The sequence below is a fragment of the Aulonocara stuartgranti genome (assembly GCF_965226115.1).
Source record: "Aulonocara stuartgranti genome assembly, chromosome: 16".
Classification (NCBI taxonomy): Eukaryota; Metazoa; Chordata; class Actinopteri; order Cichliformes; family Cichlidae; genus Aulonocara; species Aulonocara stuartgranti.
In genome coordinates this window covers 14,725,551-14,740,763 of record NC_138952.1, presented here as the reverse complement: position 1 = coordinate 14,740,763, position 15,213 = coordinate 14,725,551, and the positions used below count along the sequence as shown (strand labels likewise).

At 41.3% G+C, this 15,213-nt stretch overlaps 1 protein-coding gene across 8 annotated transcripts in view; it reads right to left on the bottom strand.

The window, feature by feature from the left end:
- fmnl2a (formin-like 2a) overlaps positions 1-15,213 on the bottom strand; it is a 50,119-nt gene that overhangs the window by 19,386 nt on the left and 15,520 nt on the right. For all 8 annotated transcript variants that reach the window (XM_082507167.1, XM_082507168.1, XM_082507165.1 and 5 more), the window contains exons 3-6: positions 12,918-12,998; positions 7,625-7,701; positions 2,682-2,765; positions 467-622 (exon numbers count right to left, since the gene is read on the bottom strand). In XM_082507167.1, the coding sequence (XP_082363293.1) occupies positions 467-622; positions 2,682-2,765; positions 7,625-7,701; positions 12,918-12,998 (398 nt within the window). The remainder of the gene's footprint in view (positions 1-466; positions 623-2,681; positions 2,766-7,624; positions 7,702-12,917; positions 12,999-15,213) is intronic.

The following is a 15,213-nucleotide window of genomic DNA, read 5'->3' as shown; positions in this document are numbered from 1 at the left end:
GAGGCCACAGAAGTCAGCAGGAGTGCTGTACCAAAACATTAATGGAATGATGGGAAAGATTAGAGAAATAATGCACAAATGAACAGGATTTATGCATCTATGCTGGCATGGGTTTATAAATAAACTGCTCTGAAATCCTCTACACACTGGATTTTGAGTGAAAAGGTCTGTTTGGTGTTTATAAAAACCTAAACAATAAAACCTGACGAAAACCTAGTTCCATAAGAAGATCTGTCACAGAAATTACTGTTACTCATGTAATCACAGATTATCACAGTCAAAAAATCCAGGCAAATGGTACTTCCCCCCTGCACATATCTTAAGCCATTTAAAGACTTAGACCTCATGACTACACAAAGGACGTGGCTGAGGCATCATATGAAATGTGTGAGTTCTCAAAATAATCACGATTCCCTTGGCTAGTCATTTCGTCAGCCAGAGAGGGCAGTTCGTGTGTGTGCTGTACCGTAACGTGGAATGTCGCCCGACTCGGGTGATACCGTTCCCAGTGATGGGAGATGGTAGGGTGCTTCCTCCATGGAGGTCTTCTATAGAGCGGCTCCAGGGCTTAGACTTATCCATCGCAGCCTCTGGGTTGTTCTCCAGGCACTCGCCATCGAAACTGTTGTAACAAGGAACATCTGCATTTACTCGGATTGCTTTACATCTGATGCTGTTTACAGGCTGTGAACAACAGGTCGTCTAATTTATAAGACTGCAATGCCAATGCAATGCAATCAATCTGAATCAGTCTGTGCCGATAAGTGCAAGTTCTCTGCAAAGCATCTGTTAGCAATAATGACTCAACTTAACTGGCTGCCAACTAGTTGTATTCTGGTTGTTCCTGTGTCATTTTGTAGTTAAACACCATCCTGTAGCAGCTAAGTCATTTGGGGAGGAATTTTTGCTTCGAAATTACAAGGTTATGGCTGGACTCTGAATGTAAATTTTAATGTGAATTTTTCTGCATGTAGACAGCAACTGATTTGTGAGTTTCAGTGTTGCCAACTCCTCAGTAAGGAAAATCGCTATTGGTTGTCCTAAAAGTCGCTAGAAGTCGCTGAATGATGTCATCGCCTAATTTGCATAATTGGTCATGCTAATGTAATTGTAACCTACGCTGTTGGAGAGAGAAATAACATCGTGGAAGAGACATAAAGTCAGTAAAAAAAAACGTCTTAAATGCATTTAGAATTTATTTAGAACTACAAATTAAATTTATTTTAGCAATTATTGTTTTTTTAATGTCACAATTCCAACCCTGCTCTTGGACCGGCAAAAGTGACCCGAAACAGGCACTCTGGTGGAGTTACTTTGTGTGTGTTCATAAGTAGTTTTAAACGTTGTGGTCCACAAAACAACATAACGGTAAAAGAAGAACTGACTGCGTTACAGTCAGTGCGGGAGCCCTGCCCTGATAGCAGCTGGGGGAGGACTATCCTCTGCCTGTGAGCGCTTTGGCACGGGCGAGGTGCCCACCGCAGCACCCGCTGCTTATTGAGAGGAGCAATATGCGCTTTCACGTCAAAAAGTCCGTTTTAGGAAAAAAAAAATTTCCTTGGTGTGACTGTAGCATGAAGTAGTTATTTCCTACTACTACAACCAAATCAATACATCGTGTCTGATACACACTTTTTTTTTATTTTATTTGTTTAACCATGTAAGTGCCACAGAAGTGGCACATTGGAACTATGCTCTGCAAAGTGTATGAATTAGCATATTGCTATCATGTTATGAGCAATGTACATGTAGTCATAAGCATTCCTAAAACAAAAATATATTTTTTTCTAGATGTGGGTGTAAATTCACTGAGGACTACAGCAAGGAAAACATGCAGTAAATTTTGAAGCAGTGGCATTAATAGGAAGTGAAAAATGCTGATAATTAGCCAGACTCTTGCTAAGCTAATCGAATGATGCTAGGCTAGCCAGCAGATTTTTAAAAAAGCCACACTGACCAACCGATAACAGATGAGGAATCCATTAGTAAACCACAAACCCTGCTTCTGCCTATAACATATCCAAACATAACATATGCAATCTTATTATCTTATATATTAGGGCTAATTATAATTATATATGAGGCTAATTCTTTTAAAAGTAAAAAAGTGTTCAACTCCATGTTTAAAAAAAGGTAACAAATGTTTTAAAGGGTTTTCGTGTTAGACATGATCCTGTATATTAGAAAAAAGCTCATGTTTTGTTGTAGTTGGCACAAACTATGGAAAGCTGCTTGTTAAATCATACCTTTTATGATCTATTTCAGTTTTTAGACTGGTCCTTTGACTTTAATTTGCTGCTGCAGTGGTACTGTGTAAACACAATTTTACGGCTAACCATTCATAATTTCGACAGACTATAATAACATATGGTGAAGTGGAGTGGTGAATTAAAAATTTAACTGTGTGGCACTCTGGGCCTGAACAGCGACTCTGTGAGTGACTAATAACCACACTGTCAATCCATGAATAGAAGCATATGGTTAGCTTAACACACAGTGCCTATGTGTCAGCACTGGGCGTCGAGTGACTCAGTGTTTCTGACAACCGGGCAGCAGCGACGGTGGTGCTGGCCCTGTGTGGAGATGCATCAGCGGTTGTGCAGAATAGCATCGTTGTGTTGATTATGAGTTCTGCATATAGACCATTGTGGTGCAAGGAGAAAGAGCTGCTGGAGACTTACGTGACAGCATACTGTGCGAAAGAAAGATAGTCCACCAGCACATCCAGGCCTTTGTTCTCTTCATTTAGGAATTCTCGTACCCACCTGACGAGAAGTGTAAACTATTAAACCAAAAACACTTCAAATGTGTTAAATTAATTGACAATTACAAATTAGGCAAGTTAAAGCAGGACAGTTGTGAGCCTAAACTGTAAAATAAAAAGATGGAAAGGGAGAGTAATACATTGCTTTTAAGAGTACACGGTATTTTAAAAAATGTTTATTATCCAGTGCTCTCCATAATGTTTAGCACAAAAACACATTTTTTGTAGTTTTGCCTCTGCACACAGTGGGTTGTAAATCAAAGAATCAGTACGTGATTGAAGTGCAGACTTTGGGCTTTAATTCAAGGGGTCTTACAAATATTAAACCCATTTTCATTCACCCAATTTTCAAAGGTTTAAAATTAATGGGAAAGACTAACATAAATCTGAAGACTCTTTTTAACCATTTAAAGCCTGAACCATTAAATAATTGCCAGAAAATTCAAATATTTTATTGAACCTTATGACAATATTAATTTGCATATATGAGTTTTATTTGTATAATTTTACTACATCTGGCATTTTTTTTCCATTTATTGCTTAAAAAATACAATTTTTGTGCAATTCTTTCAGGTTTCAGTATGAGAAAAAAAATATCACACTGATTATGTAATCGTTTAAAAAATGCAAAAAAAAAACCCCAACCCGGGTACCAAATAAATACTTCAGACAGACACCCAGTGTCTGTCTGAAGTCTAGAATTCACCACCAAATTCTGCATTTCCTCCCTTGAGATCCTTAATTGAAGCCACCTTCAGTTGATGCTTGTCTGTGGGTCTCTCTGCATTCAGTACTTAGTAATGGAAAAGCATGCTCTGTTCGGTTGAGATCAGCCAACTGACCATTGAAAAATAATCTGTCTGGTACAAAAAAGTCTGAGCTGTTTTGCAGCATTTGGCTGAATCTGAGCAGAGTTTAGTTCTGTGCACTTCAGAGTTCATCCTGCTTCTTCTATCAGCAGTCATATCATCACGAAGCACTAGTGGCCTGGTTCCACTGGCAGCCATACACGCCCATAATTGCATAACACTGCCTCCACCATATTAGATGTGATATCTGTTCTCTCTTCCTCCACACTTTTCTCTTGCTGTCATTCTGATACAAACTTGTTGGTTAACCTTGTTTTATCTGTCCGAATAATTATTTTTCTGAACTCTGAAGGCTCTTTTAGATGTTTCCTTGCAAAGTCTAATCTGACCTTCCTCCTCTGGAGTATAATCAGTGGTTTACAACACAAACTATATACTATATTTCCATTCATGAATGCGTCTCTTGATTGCAGGCCTTGACAATGATACGCCTACGTCCTCGAGAGTGTCCTTGACTTGGTTAGATGTTGTAAAGGTTCTTTTTTTAACCATGGAAATAATTCTGTCATCATGCATTTTAGCTGTGGTCTTTCAGGTGTTTTGGTGTTGCTCCCTGATAGATTTATTTGGGTTTTTCTGCCTAATTTTGGCTTTACTCATTTGCAACAACATCTCTTTGTGCCTCATATTAGAAATCAAATCTTTGTCCCGAACATTACGTATAACACATTATGTGCAATTAGTTTTTTCTAAACATTCTTCCCGGGCTGTAACCTGGCCTCGGTAGATGTTTTCAGATTATTCACCCTGTCTCTCCTCCTTTGCAGAGAAGAATTGCATTGACCATTTCAAAGCTTCCTGGCTCAGAGAAACAAACGTGTTCACAAACACGCAAATAGAAACTCATTATTAATCTTTTATGTATTTATTTCTCTATCGCTCACACACACTGATAAAGACAAAGCTGAAGAATGATCAAAAGCCCTTTATCGCTTTCCTTACAGCCACTACAGTGGGCCACCCATCCAGCGCTTTGCCTGCTTTCTAGTTTTCATTCTGCACAGAAAAGCTGAGCTTTTCACAGGAAAGCTCCCACCACCTTTGGTATGTGCTGCTCTCCTTTCGTATTTATAAGCACTGTTAGCTGAATCACAGAGGATCTTTATTTAATCGCGTCTTGTGGAGGTGCCGTTTCGTTTTATTGGTCCCACAACTGCTTCGATGGGGCTGATTGCTCAGCGATTAAGTAAATTTGTAGGGCATACACATAATGACACAGGCAGGCTTCAGAGTGGTAGTGCGCTGATGAAAGCTAAACTGCTTTAAAAATCCACTAGCTGCTTCTTTATTAGCTCCCCTGTGGTGTAACTACATGGGACTGAAAAAGACTAACAAGATTGTCCAGTGAACTAGTGCCTAGTGGGGTCGGTGGTGGTTTAAGTAGGCTCGGGGGTGTGGTCTCATAGTAATTATTACCAAAGGACCCTAACTAACAATCCTCCATTCACTGCATGTTGGTGACCAAGTCAGAAGCAGGCTCACATCAGCAGTGCTTATAAAGGGACAATCTGTCTATTATACACAGCCTGCATAATTAATATCTGTTAACCTCTGACACTGTGTTCCAACATCATCAGTCGCTTCTACCCTCCCAATCTCCCTTTCCCTGTCCTTTTGCTATTATGGTACCGCCTCATTGTTTAATCTAGATTAGTGAGACTATTTGTGTAATCTAGTTACCAACAATAAGGTTTCTAAAATAACTTTATCCTTGTAAACATAGCTTCAGCTCTGAAGGCGGACATCGTCTCTGGCTGTGGTTGGAACGTATTTTTGGTTTGAAGAGCAGAATTTGACTATTGTGTAAACAGCGTGTAGGAGTGTGAGAGACAGCGTTGTCAGACACATGAGATAACTTACGTGAGTGTCGCTGACATGGACACACTGAACTAAAACAATATGTGTGTGGGAGGCAGGAAAAGAGAAAACCAGAGAGACTGAGAGATGTAGTTTAGGATATAGAGTATTGTTGCTGTTACAACAGCCTGTGGGCAGCGGATGTTCTCAGGGTTGCTTCATCCAATCCTCGACAGGGTGTCCATGTCTTCTGTGACCATCCAACCCACCATTCTGCTTTGAGTTGCTAACTTTCATTACTCGTACAGTAAATCCAGGTGCCTCATTCACAAGCAGCACAGGTTTTCCACAAGGTTATACTAAAAATATTCACATCTCTTAAGCACAGCCGTGAATCATTCTCCATTGAAGCCCACAATACTAGTTTTGGTCTCTATCGCATATTTTACTATGTAATAACATGTAAATGGTGGTGTATTTATAGTGTAACCCATTTAAATTTTATTAAGGCTTAAAGTAGTGCATTATTAGAGACTTAGATACCACTTTTGGGTGACGCGCAGGTGCTGCAAGCTGACTGCAAGGCCTCACCTCAACAAACTGGAGTCAAGGAAATGTACTCTTTTTTTTCTTTATTATCTTAAAGATTTGTTGTCATTTTTGACTATTGCAGAAATGCAGAAGACAGTAAAGTTCGGAGAAGGGAGGGGACATATAGCAAATGACCGAGGCGCATATTCAAACCGCGGGTCGCTGCACTGCAGCCACGCGGCACGTGGTCGCCTACTCTTTTAAAATGGACCTTTCAAACATGTTTGTTGTGCTGATGCTTTTTACTATGTAATTATCTGACAGATAGCATGGCTTGCTGTGCAGGTAATGGTACTAACAAACCATCCAAAAAGTCTGCTCTCCTGTGTTTGTGAGTTAAATTCTTGTATTTTCTCTGCAGTCTAATTCAATCAGACACAAAAAACAATCCACAGGTGAACGTTTTTAATAGGAAAGCAAAGCGACTGGGAATCTGTGTCTTTAAAAGAAAAACTTTGAGCTCCATTCAAATTCAGGTCTGTGTGTTCTATTGTGCAGAAGAGTGGGTCCGCTCTAGCTCTGCATATTTTTTACACATTTTGTCCTCTTCCAAACTTTAAGCCATCAGCAATAACCAACTATCATTTACACTCGCTTTATGCTAATATTTTCAAAGAGGAAGCAGTGCTCTTGAACCGCTCCCTTTAAAGTATGAACATTTCAAAGGATAGCTGCTTTCGGCTGCTTCCTTGCCACAAGGGGTCGCCACACCAGGTAGCGCTGCATGTTTGAGTTGACACATTTACACCAGATGCCTTTCCTGGTGCAACCCCAAAGGGGATTTGTATGATTATACCTAATTACAAGAGTCTCTAACCCTTGTTTTGGTTGCTATTTGTTTCTCTAGTACTGCAGTAATAACCTCTTAATTCTTTTAACCAAGCAAAGAATATTTTCTGCTTAGCTGACAAGCAAAAGAAAATTAAACTGTAAATTTTTTTATGTCTCTTTCTAAATGTTTGCACCATCTTCATTTATTTAAGTAGTAATAGAAGTCTCCTGAATCCAACATGTCCCAGAATCCAGTGGGACTCATTAATGTCGAGCAGGCCATCGTTATCCTCATACAGGGTCTCTAGTTAGTGACTCGAGCCCTGTGATCTTCAGCAAGACAAAACACTGAGACCTTGTATGACTCTCACCGAGATATTGATCTTTCCTCAAGGCTAAACATACAGCACTGAACCAATAACAGCTGCAGCCAGTCGAGGCTTGTTACCCTGGAATACCAGAAAATGCAGATGAATGCATCATTGTTTTATCTGTTACAACATCAGTATCTCTTTAGCAACCGTATCAATACGTCTCCAGAATCGCAGACTAGCGAGCAACTATTGCAAGAGAAATGTGTTTCCCCTCCAGACGCCGTTCATGTGTCAGCTGCCCGAAACAATCAATTGATTCATCTTTTCTTCGTCGCCACATGGCTTTCGATGTAATATTAGGTCAGAGCACAGATAGGAATGGGGGATGGTGGTGGTTAGTGTCAGTGTCTGCGTCTCCGGGTGTCTGGAATGCCAGACTTTTCCCCTTAAATCTAATATAGGCAGGTCGCGGACATGCAACGCTACACAAGCCTCGCGCACTTTCTGCAGTGACTCACCCTATATGATTGGTCCGTAACGAAATTTCCAGTTCTCTCAGGACCTGGGTGGACTCCTGTACTCGTCGTCTGAATTTCTGAAGGAGGAAAGAAAGTGGGGGAGGTAAAGTTTCATCATACTCCTGTAAATCAACATGTGGTAGCACAGAGATATTTTGGCTGGAGAAAGCTTTGTTTCTGACAGAAAGGTCAGACAAACAGACAGAAGGAACCACATTGGCATTTAGATATAAAAGCAGGCAGCCTGCACACTGATTACAAAATAAAAGAATGAAAGAGGAGATGGAGCTGTTCCCATAGGTTTCTAAATGATGCTTTTATTTGCCAGTAACCAATAAAGAGGCTAAACAAGAAGGCCAGCTGAGTCATTGGAAACTGTGAAAGTGCATGAGTTGGATTTTTTTTTTTTTTTTTATCCACTTATGTTGTTTCTGTTTGCTCATGTTGGTTCTGTAAATAGCAATAATCCCTCCTGGAAGCAGCATGATAAAATCAAGTCACCTAATTGGCTACCTCTCAAGCCTGGCCAGGAGCAGTAGCAGCTACATAAACACACACACACACACACACACACATTCTCAACCCTGTTACTGTGGCTACAGACAGAAGACAGCACGCAGGAAGCTGTGAACTAACTAGTGAGGGAAAGAGAAACGAGAGAACAGAGAAGATGAGCGGGTTCCTCTTTTCTTTCATCCTCTAACGGGAGGTGTTCTGCAAAACCAAAAACAAAAAGGCCCTTCAGGCTGTTATACAATCACAGGAACAAAACAAGAGAAGTGAGTGACCAGTGATGATCAAACAGCCTCACAGTGCAACAGGAGGGCGGGGAGGATCCCTGATCAGAGAGCGGGACAGAGAGGGGGAGAGTAAAAGTGTTACATCAGAGGAGTGAGGAGGAGAGGAGGGGAGAAAATTGATTGTATAATAGAGCACTGGCACTGGAGTTTGAAACACAGTGTGTCAAAAGGTGAAAACACCATCTCATATCCCGTTGCCGTCTTGTTAATAAAAGCTTCAGAAGAGTGTAATCGGAGCGGTGCTTGAACTCAGGCAATTTCCAGTGTTGGAAAGAGCTCGTGAAATATCACCAAACACAAACGTGTGACTGCAAGTTAAAGTTTTAGAGGGAGGAGAAAATGTTAGCATTTGCTCTAAGAGATGGAGAAAGATATTAAAAAAATAAAGGACAGGAGAGGAAGATAAGAAAATAAGGACTGCTCAGCAAGGAAAATTTGATATACTGGAAATTCAAGTTTGGGTAGATTATAAATGTTGCTTTAAATATCTTTTTTTAATCAGTTATTGGATCGAACTTACTTAAGTTGAATGACTTAAAAAAACAATTTAAAGTATATAACTTTTGTATTATTTAAACATTGCATGAGCATGATCTGCAGTTTAGTGCATGTTAAACTAGTTCGTTTCCAGTATTGTGATGAATTTTGCACTAATGCAGCGTATTGGACTGTTATAGGGCAAAATGGGGTGTTTATGGCCGATGTTTGGTTACATCGAGGGTCGTTGAATTCAGTCAAATCCACAAAGAGCACACAGCAGCTGCGCAGGTCAGCTGATCACATCCTGTATGCAGAAAAAACAAACCCAGTGCAGCTCACAAGCCAGTTTTTTATATGTCTTATTTCTAAGTGATCGTATTTTACTCTGCATTGCTACACTGGATATTACGGTACCCACACCAGCCAAATCCCACTTTAACCCCCGGTCTTATAACACTCAGGTATATTCATGCTAATAGTTAGCCGTGTAATCGTTTAGGTATTTTTTCCTGACAAAACAGGATACTGTAAATTCTACTGTAGACTTTTCATGCTGTTTTATATTCAAGTTAAATAGAAGATAGTTCTGCATTAGTGTTGTCCTGTTTTTCCTGCTGTATATATACAATATACTAAACATTGCCATTGTTTCAAATAACGAGGTCAGCGGAAGTGCAGGCAATCCTCATGAGACTAAAGCAAATACAGTTTTTTCTGCTGTTCTCCATATGATGTCACTGAGAGTGGATATCCCTAATATGGTCATCTTGGGCCGATAGCTGTGGTTGAAAAGAGAAGAGAAGAGAAGAGAAGAGAAGAGAAGAGAAGAGAAGAGAAGAGAAGAGAAGAGAAGAGAAGAGAAGAGAAGAGAAGAGAAGAGAAGAGAAGAGAAGAGAAGTCCATCGAGGGTTGGAGGGCCTAGTCACTTTCCATGATGCGTTTGTATCAGGGGGGGAAACGAAGCTCAGTCCCACGTTAACCTATTATTAACATTCACAAGAGCTGTTCCCATAGCTATGACCTGTGTCTTTGGGCTTAGGCGGCGTGTGTCTGGAACATGAGGAGATGAGAAACAGAGTGTTTTTATTAGGGAGGAGTCGTTTGTGCGCTTGTGTGGAAAGCCGAGCAAATTTTGGGAGAACTGCGCAGGCTCTCGGAGCCCCCACCAAACACCCCGCACTCCACACTTTAAGTGCTACCAGCTGCAACACGGAGAAAGCAGGAAGAGAGAGGAGCAGACAGTGGGGAGGGAGGGCGAAGACGACACGAGGGGAAATGAGAAAAAGGAGGAGACGCGGAGGGAGAAGTGAAAGGGGAAAGCAAGCGCATGGAAAGCACTGAAACCGTAGAGAAGGGAGGGTAAAAAAGGGAGTTTTTAGGGAAGTGTGAGCTCAGGAGGGCTCATCCTGGAAACAAATCAATAGCTGATACATTCTTGGGGACTAGTTGGACTGCAGCTCTTCCTCCTTGGCTGCCTATTGGTTGAGAGCTGCCTCGAGGAATGCACCGGAGCCTGCCTATGGAAAAGCAGAGGCAATGACCTCCAGCTCTCTCACAGTGGCACAAAGTGGCAATTGTTTGAGCTTGAAGAAAAGGGGGATGGTGCAGGAATGTAGAAAGAAGCCCATAACTCTTTCTTTTCCTCCACACTCTCTCATGCTTTTTTTGTCTCTCACTCTCTCATTCACTGTCCATCTCTTTCAAATCCCCCCCACCTACCCCTTTAACCCGCTCTATTATTCACTATTTCTTGTTCCCTCCCTCGCCATTACCCGACTCACTTTCTGTTTTCATTTGATTCCCCTGTGCCTGACCACTTGAGGTTTCCGATCAGGGCAAAGAACAGGCAAAGACTTTCCAAAATCCCACATGGCCCACTCAGCCTATGAGACTAATCGGTAAAAATATGATGGTAAATAAATAAAGAGAGCTTTGTTTTATTTAAAGGGGTTTAATATAGATCAGTTAGTCATGTAGACACAGATGACTTTAAGATAAAGAGAAAAGAAGGAGGATGCGACTTGAACCAACAACGAGTGTGCTGAGTGTTTAGACACCAACTCCTTCAAGTATGGCACTGTGGAAAATTTGCTTAGTCAAATTTTACGGGAGATTTGGAGGAGAAAGTTGAGACACCAAATTTAAAGCTGCAACCAGGAGGTGGACAGCTCAGCCTTGCTTACAATTACACCTACTAGCACCACTAAAGCTCAATCAACAACATTGTTTTTGACACCTCAGCTTTAGGCGGATAAAAAAAAAGTTAATTTGAGAGCTTAAAAAGTGCTTGTAGGTGGATTTTGTTACCTTCAGCCAGAACCAGGCTTATGCATTTCCTAGCAACTACAGCTAAACAGATTTATTACACACCTGAAAATATTCTTCCGGTTCTCTTATGAGATAAGAAATGTGAAAATTAAACACAGTGATAGCCAGTAACTACCTCATACTAGGCATTCATGTGTGAAAACTTCAGCAGCATGTGTGAAGGAAGGGAAGAGGAGTACTTCTCCATCTATAGTTTCACAGTCGGTGTCAGTTACCGAGGCAGATTTATACTAGCTGTCAACAAACCTGCACCTCTACCACTGACACAGCCTTTCAGTGTTTTGTCTATCATGTCTCCTTTGACATGCGTCACTTTCTTTGTGCTTTCTGCCTTTATCAGATCTTCTATAAGTGCAATCTCTCAGGCATTACATTAGCCAGATAGGTGAAGCAGTCTCTGTGACGGTCGATACTCCAGATCAGCCTAGTTAGCTCTTTATCGTCACCATCTAACATGCTGCAAATGCAGTTCTTTGTGCCAAAAAGCAAACAAAGTCCCAGCCTGGCAAGGCCGAGAACTAGGAGTCAAACTGCTGAACTTATCATTGAAAAGCATATATTTTGCAGCCTAAGCCACCATCACCAGTCAGTCTTAACCTGAGTGGTTGTAAATTAAACTAGCATTCAAAATGCTCTTAAAATTCTGTGAGAGCCTCGTATTATTGAACTGTCAGCATTTCAACAATTTAGGTGTACTAGGAGACGCAGTATGTGCAGAGAAAACTTTTATCGCATTAATTTTATGTTCTTTCTCTTTAAAGATTATTGAAGCTACTCTTTCATTCCTGACTAAGCTGCATAATTTACCATTAGGAGTCACTCCTCACTGTACCCATTAATAACGCTGATTTTGGCTACACACAGAGAATGTGCTGTCTGGGGTATTTTCTTGCACCAATAAAACATTTCTGCTCCTCTTTTTACCTTAGTCATCACAGCTTTTGTTTGTGCTGCTCTAGCTAACCAGTTGTGCTTTAACATCTTAACTCCAGTCAATCCAAATTGAATTATTCAGCGATTTGTTGTTATTCTGGCAGAGTCTTCTGGTTAATTTGTTTATCACAGACGCTGGTCTCCCAACCTTCCCCCCACAGCTCGCTCAGCAAGGCCAAAAAGACTTCATTTTGGCAAACCCCTAAGAGCTGGCTGATACTTGTCTTCACGAAGCTCCTCCTTTTACTCCCTTCTCCCTTCCAAGCTGCCAGGAAAACAACCAGAACTGGCTGCTCAGATGACATAAGACCATCTTTATCATGTTGCTGGGACGCTCCTGATCTCTTCAGTTAGTCCCTGCTATGCTACAAGGTGATGCGAGTGCAGCGCTTCATGTGACTGCGTCGCTCAGCATTCAAGTAGCTTGTTTCAAACTTTTATTTCTCCATTGCTCTTTCTGGCAGTGCATGGTGAGTGCAGAGCATGCCCTCAGCCACAGAACAGCAGTGGCCAGTGGTTTTCTCAAACCCGGGCGGTTCCGGATAAACAACTGTCTCCTTTCTATCTAAGTCACTCTGATGCCCGTTTTGCAACTAGTTCCCAGGTTGTCTCCTCCAGAACTCATGTGCACAATTTTTCCTCAGTTGTAGAGATATCCTGGACAAGAGATAGAGGGGTCAGAGGGGAAGGAAAAGCCACAGCGCTGAAACGGCCAGTGGAACAGGGAAGCATGTTTTAGCAAGGCCACTCACCTTTCTTGTGACCGCTGGATCTAGATAACTCCTCAGCTTTTGGAGGTACGTGTGAGGCGGGTTTTTCACTTGGAATCGCTCCTGTAAAAAGGAACAAAAAACAAAAATACTGAAATGAGCAGGGGTGGGAGGAAACAAGACGAGAGGAAGAGGAGAACAAGAGCACAGGGCAGAAGCTAAACATCTGGACAGTTCTCGTGTAACAATAGTGGAAGTTATATTCACAGTTTCACAGTTTTGTTTGACAGAGCCACTTTGTTCATTCAGATGACTGCACACACACAGACACACACACCACAGCCTCACAAGTCTGAACTCATGGCTAGTAAACAGCAACCAGCCTTTATATGCAAAACAAATTTCACTGATGATCTTTTCATTAATTTCAGCGTGCTGTAAAGAGCTGCCTGCCTGAGAACTGTGGCCACACCTGGCTACATGAATGTTTAAGTCTCCCAAGTTCAACCAGCAAGACTTTTGACGCCAGACCATTATATACGATGCTCTAAATATATACGATACAGCAGATTAGTGCTGGATTTGGATCACTGTGTTGAGCAGGAAAGAGCGTCGTAGCCCACACTGCATCAGTTTGAGACTGCAGGCCATATCACAGAAAGGAAAATGTGTTCTTCATGCAGTGCGGTCACATTTCTCCAGTGTTCTTCCTAATTTTGAATGCTCTGATCTTGTATAGATTTATAGATCGGGAGGTGATATAGATCGGCGGCTCGTTTCACTTACTAGCAAGAATATTTAAAAAGAAAAAAGAAAGAAAGTTACTGTCCAGCGTCAGATTCCCCAAAAAGAGGAGCGAGAATTTAGCAGGCAGTGACAAGAACTTGATCTCCCAGTGGCTTTCCTCTAACGGACAGCCATATCTCTTCAAACAAATGTAACAGGATACAGTGATTCTGATCTCGTTAAAGGTCAGCGACAGTTACAGGTTGGCCGTACATGTGTGCGAATTACTGGAACACATACACTTGCAAACCTCCCTCACTGGTAACCAAAAGCCATCCATATCACATGCTTTTATGCAAACAACTTCAAACTGTCAGCTTCATCAGCGCAGTATTTGCTGTGCCGCTTTTGTCATGAATCACATCCTGGAAAGGTGTCCACCCTCCGCACACAGATACAGAGAACGGATCGACAACATCACATTTGTCACTGCCACAGGGTCTGTCGCATAAAAACAGGAAAGACGAGAGAGCTGTCAGGAAAAAGAGCCGGCTCTCAGCAGACAGCAACACGCAGGCGGACAGCTCTAAAGCTTGGAAGCTCGAGCTGGAGAGTCTGCAAAATAACGAGCGAACGGTACGGTGCAAATCATGACGAGCGCAAAGACCTGTGAGGTGTGTAAATACCTCACAAATATAAAAGTGTGAATTTATAAAGACCGGTGAAATCACAGTGAGCAAATATGTTTGGTATGTAGAGGAATATAAGCGGGTTTCAACATGCTACGTGGCAATGAAGAGTCCAGAATAGCAGGTTTAAGTTAAGTTTGAGCAGTGATCTTTACTTCCTGCTCTACATCTGAGAAACCTTTTAAAATTAGAGTTGCCAACCAGTTGTTGTACTCTCACAGCGACTCATCTATATGAACTACGCCTCTGTACAACGCTCCGATGGCTAGAAATAGATCACAACCACAGCACTCGACTGGGAAGAGTTGATCGTGCCGATCTCCCTCTTTGTACTCGGGATGTTTTAACCTTGCGTTCACCTCAAGAACAACCTCAACAATTTATCAATATTTCATAAATCCTCATAATTGCTGGAAAGAAAACGTTTAATATTTCATCCGCAAGGGCTGTTTTCCAGAGGGGGTGTGTACCTGTCGTCTCTGCTTCTCTCTGTTGCCATGGTTACATTAAGGGCTTCACTGTAGCTATGACACAGAAAGTAACTTAGTCCCACAGCTGCCTGCAGTGTCATGGGTATAGGTTTATTTTGAAAACAAAAAATGAATAAAGAACTGGAAGAACTGGGTTAGCAATATTCTTTGATGTCAACAGTAAAACTGAGGAAAATGCATTATTTCATTCTATAACTTCAACCTAATACCAAACAAAGTGTAGGAAAGAGATGGAGCATACTTTCAAATGACTGATGTCCACCTTTATTGTCTGAGCAGGTTAAGCTTCTAAATTTGGTTTTCCAAATGTAACCTTTCTCATAAGAGAGAATTATATAACTAGATGTTATATCTGACAGGATTAAAGCATTACCATAGTAAATCTATATTTAGATGAATTTACTGTGGTTTTTTCCTTGCTAATTTCAGTAC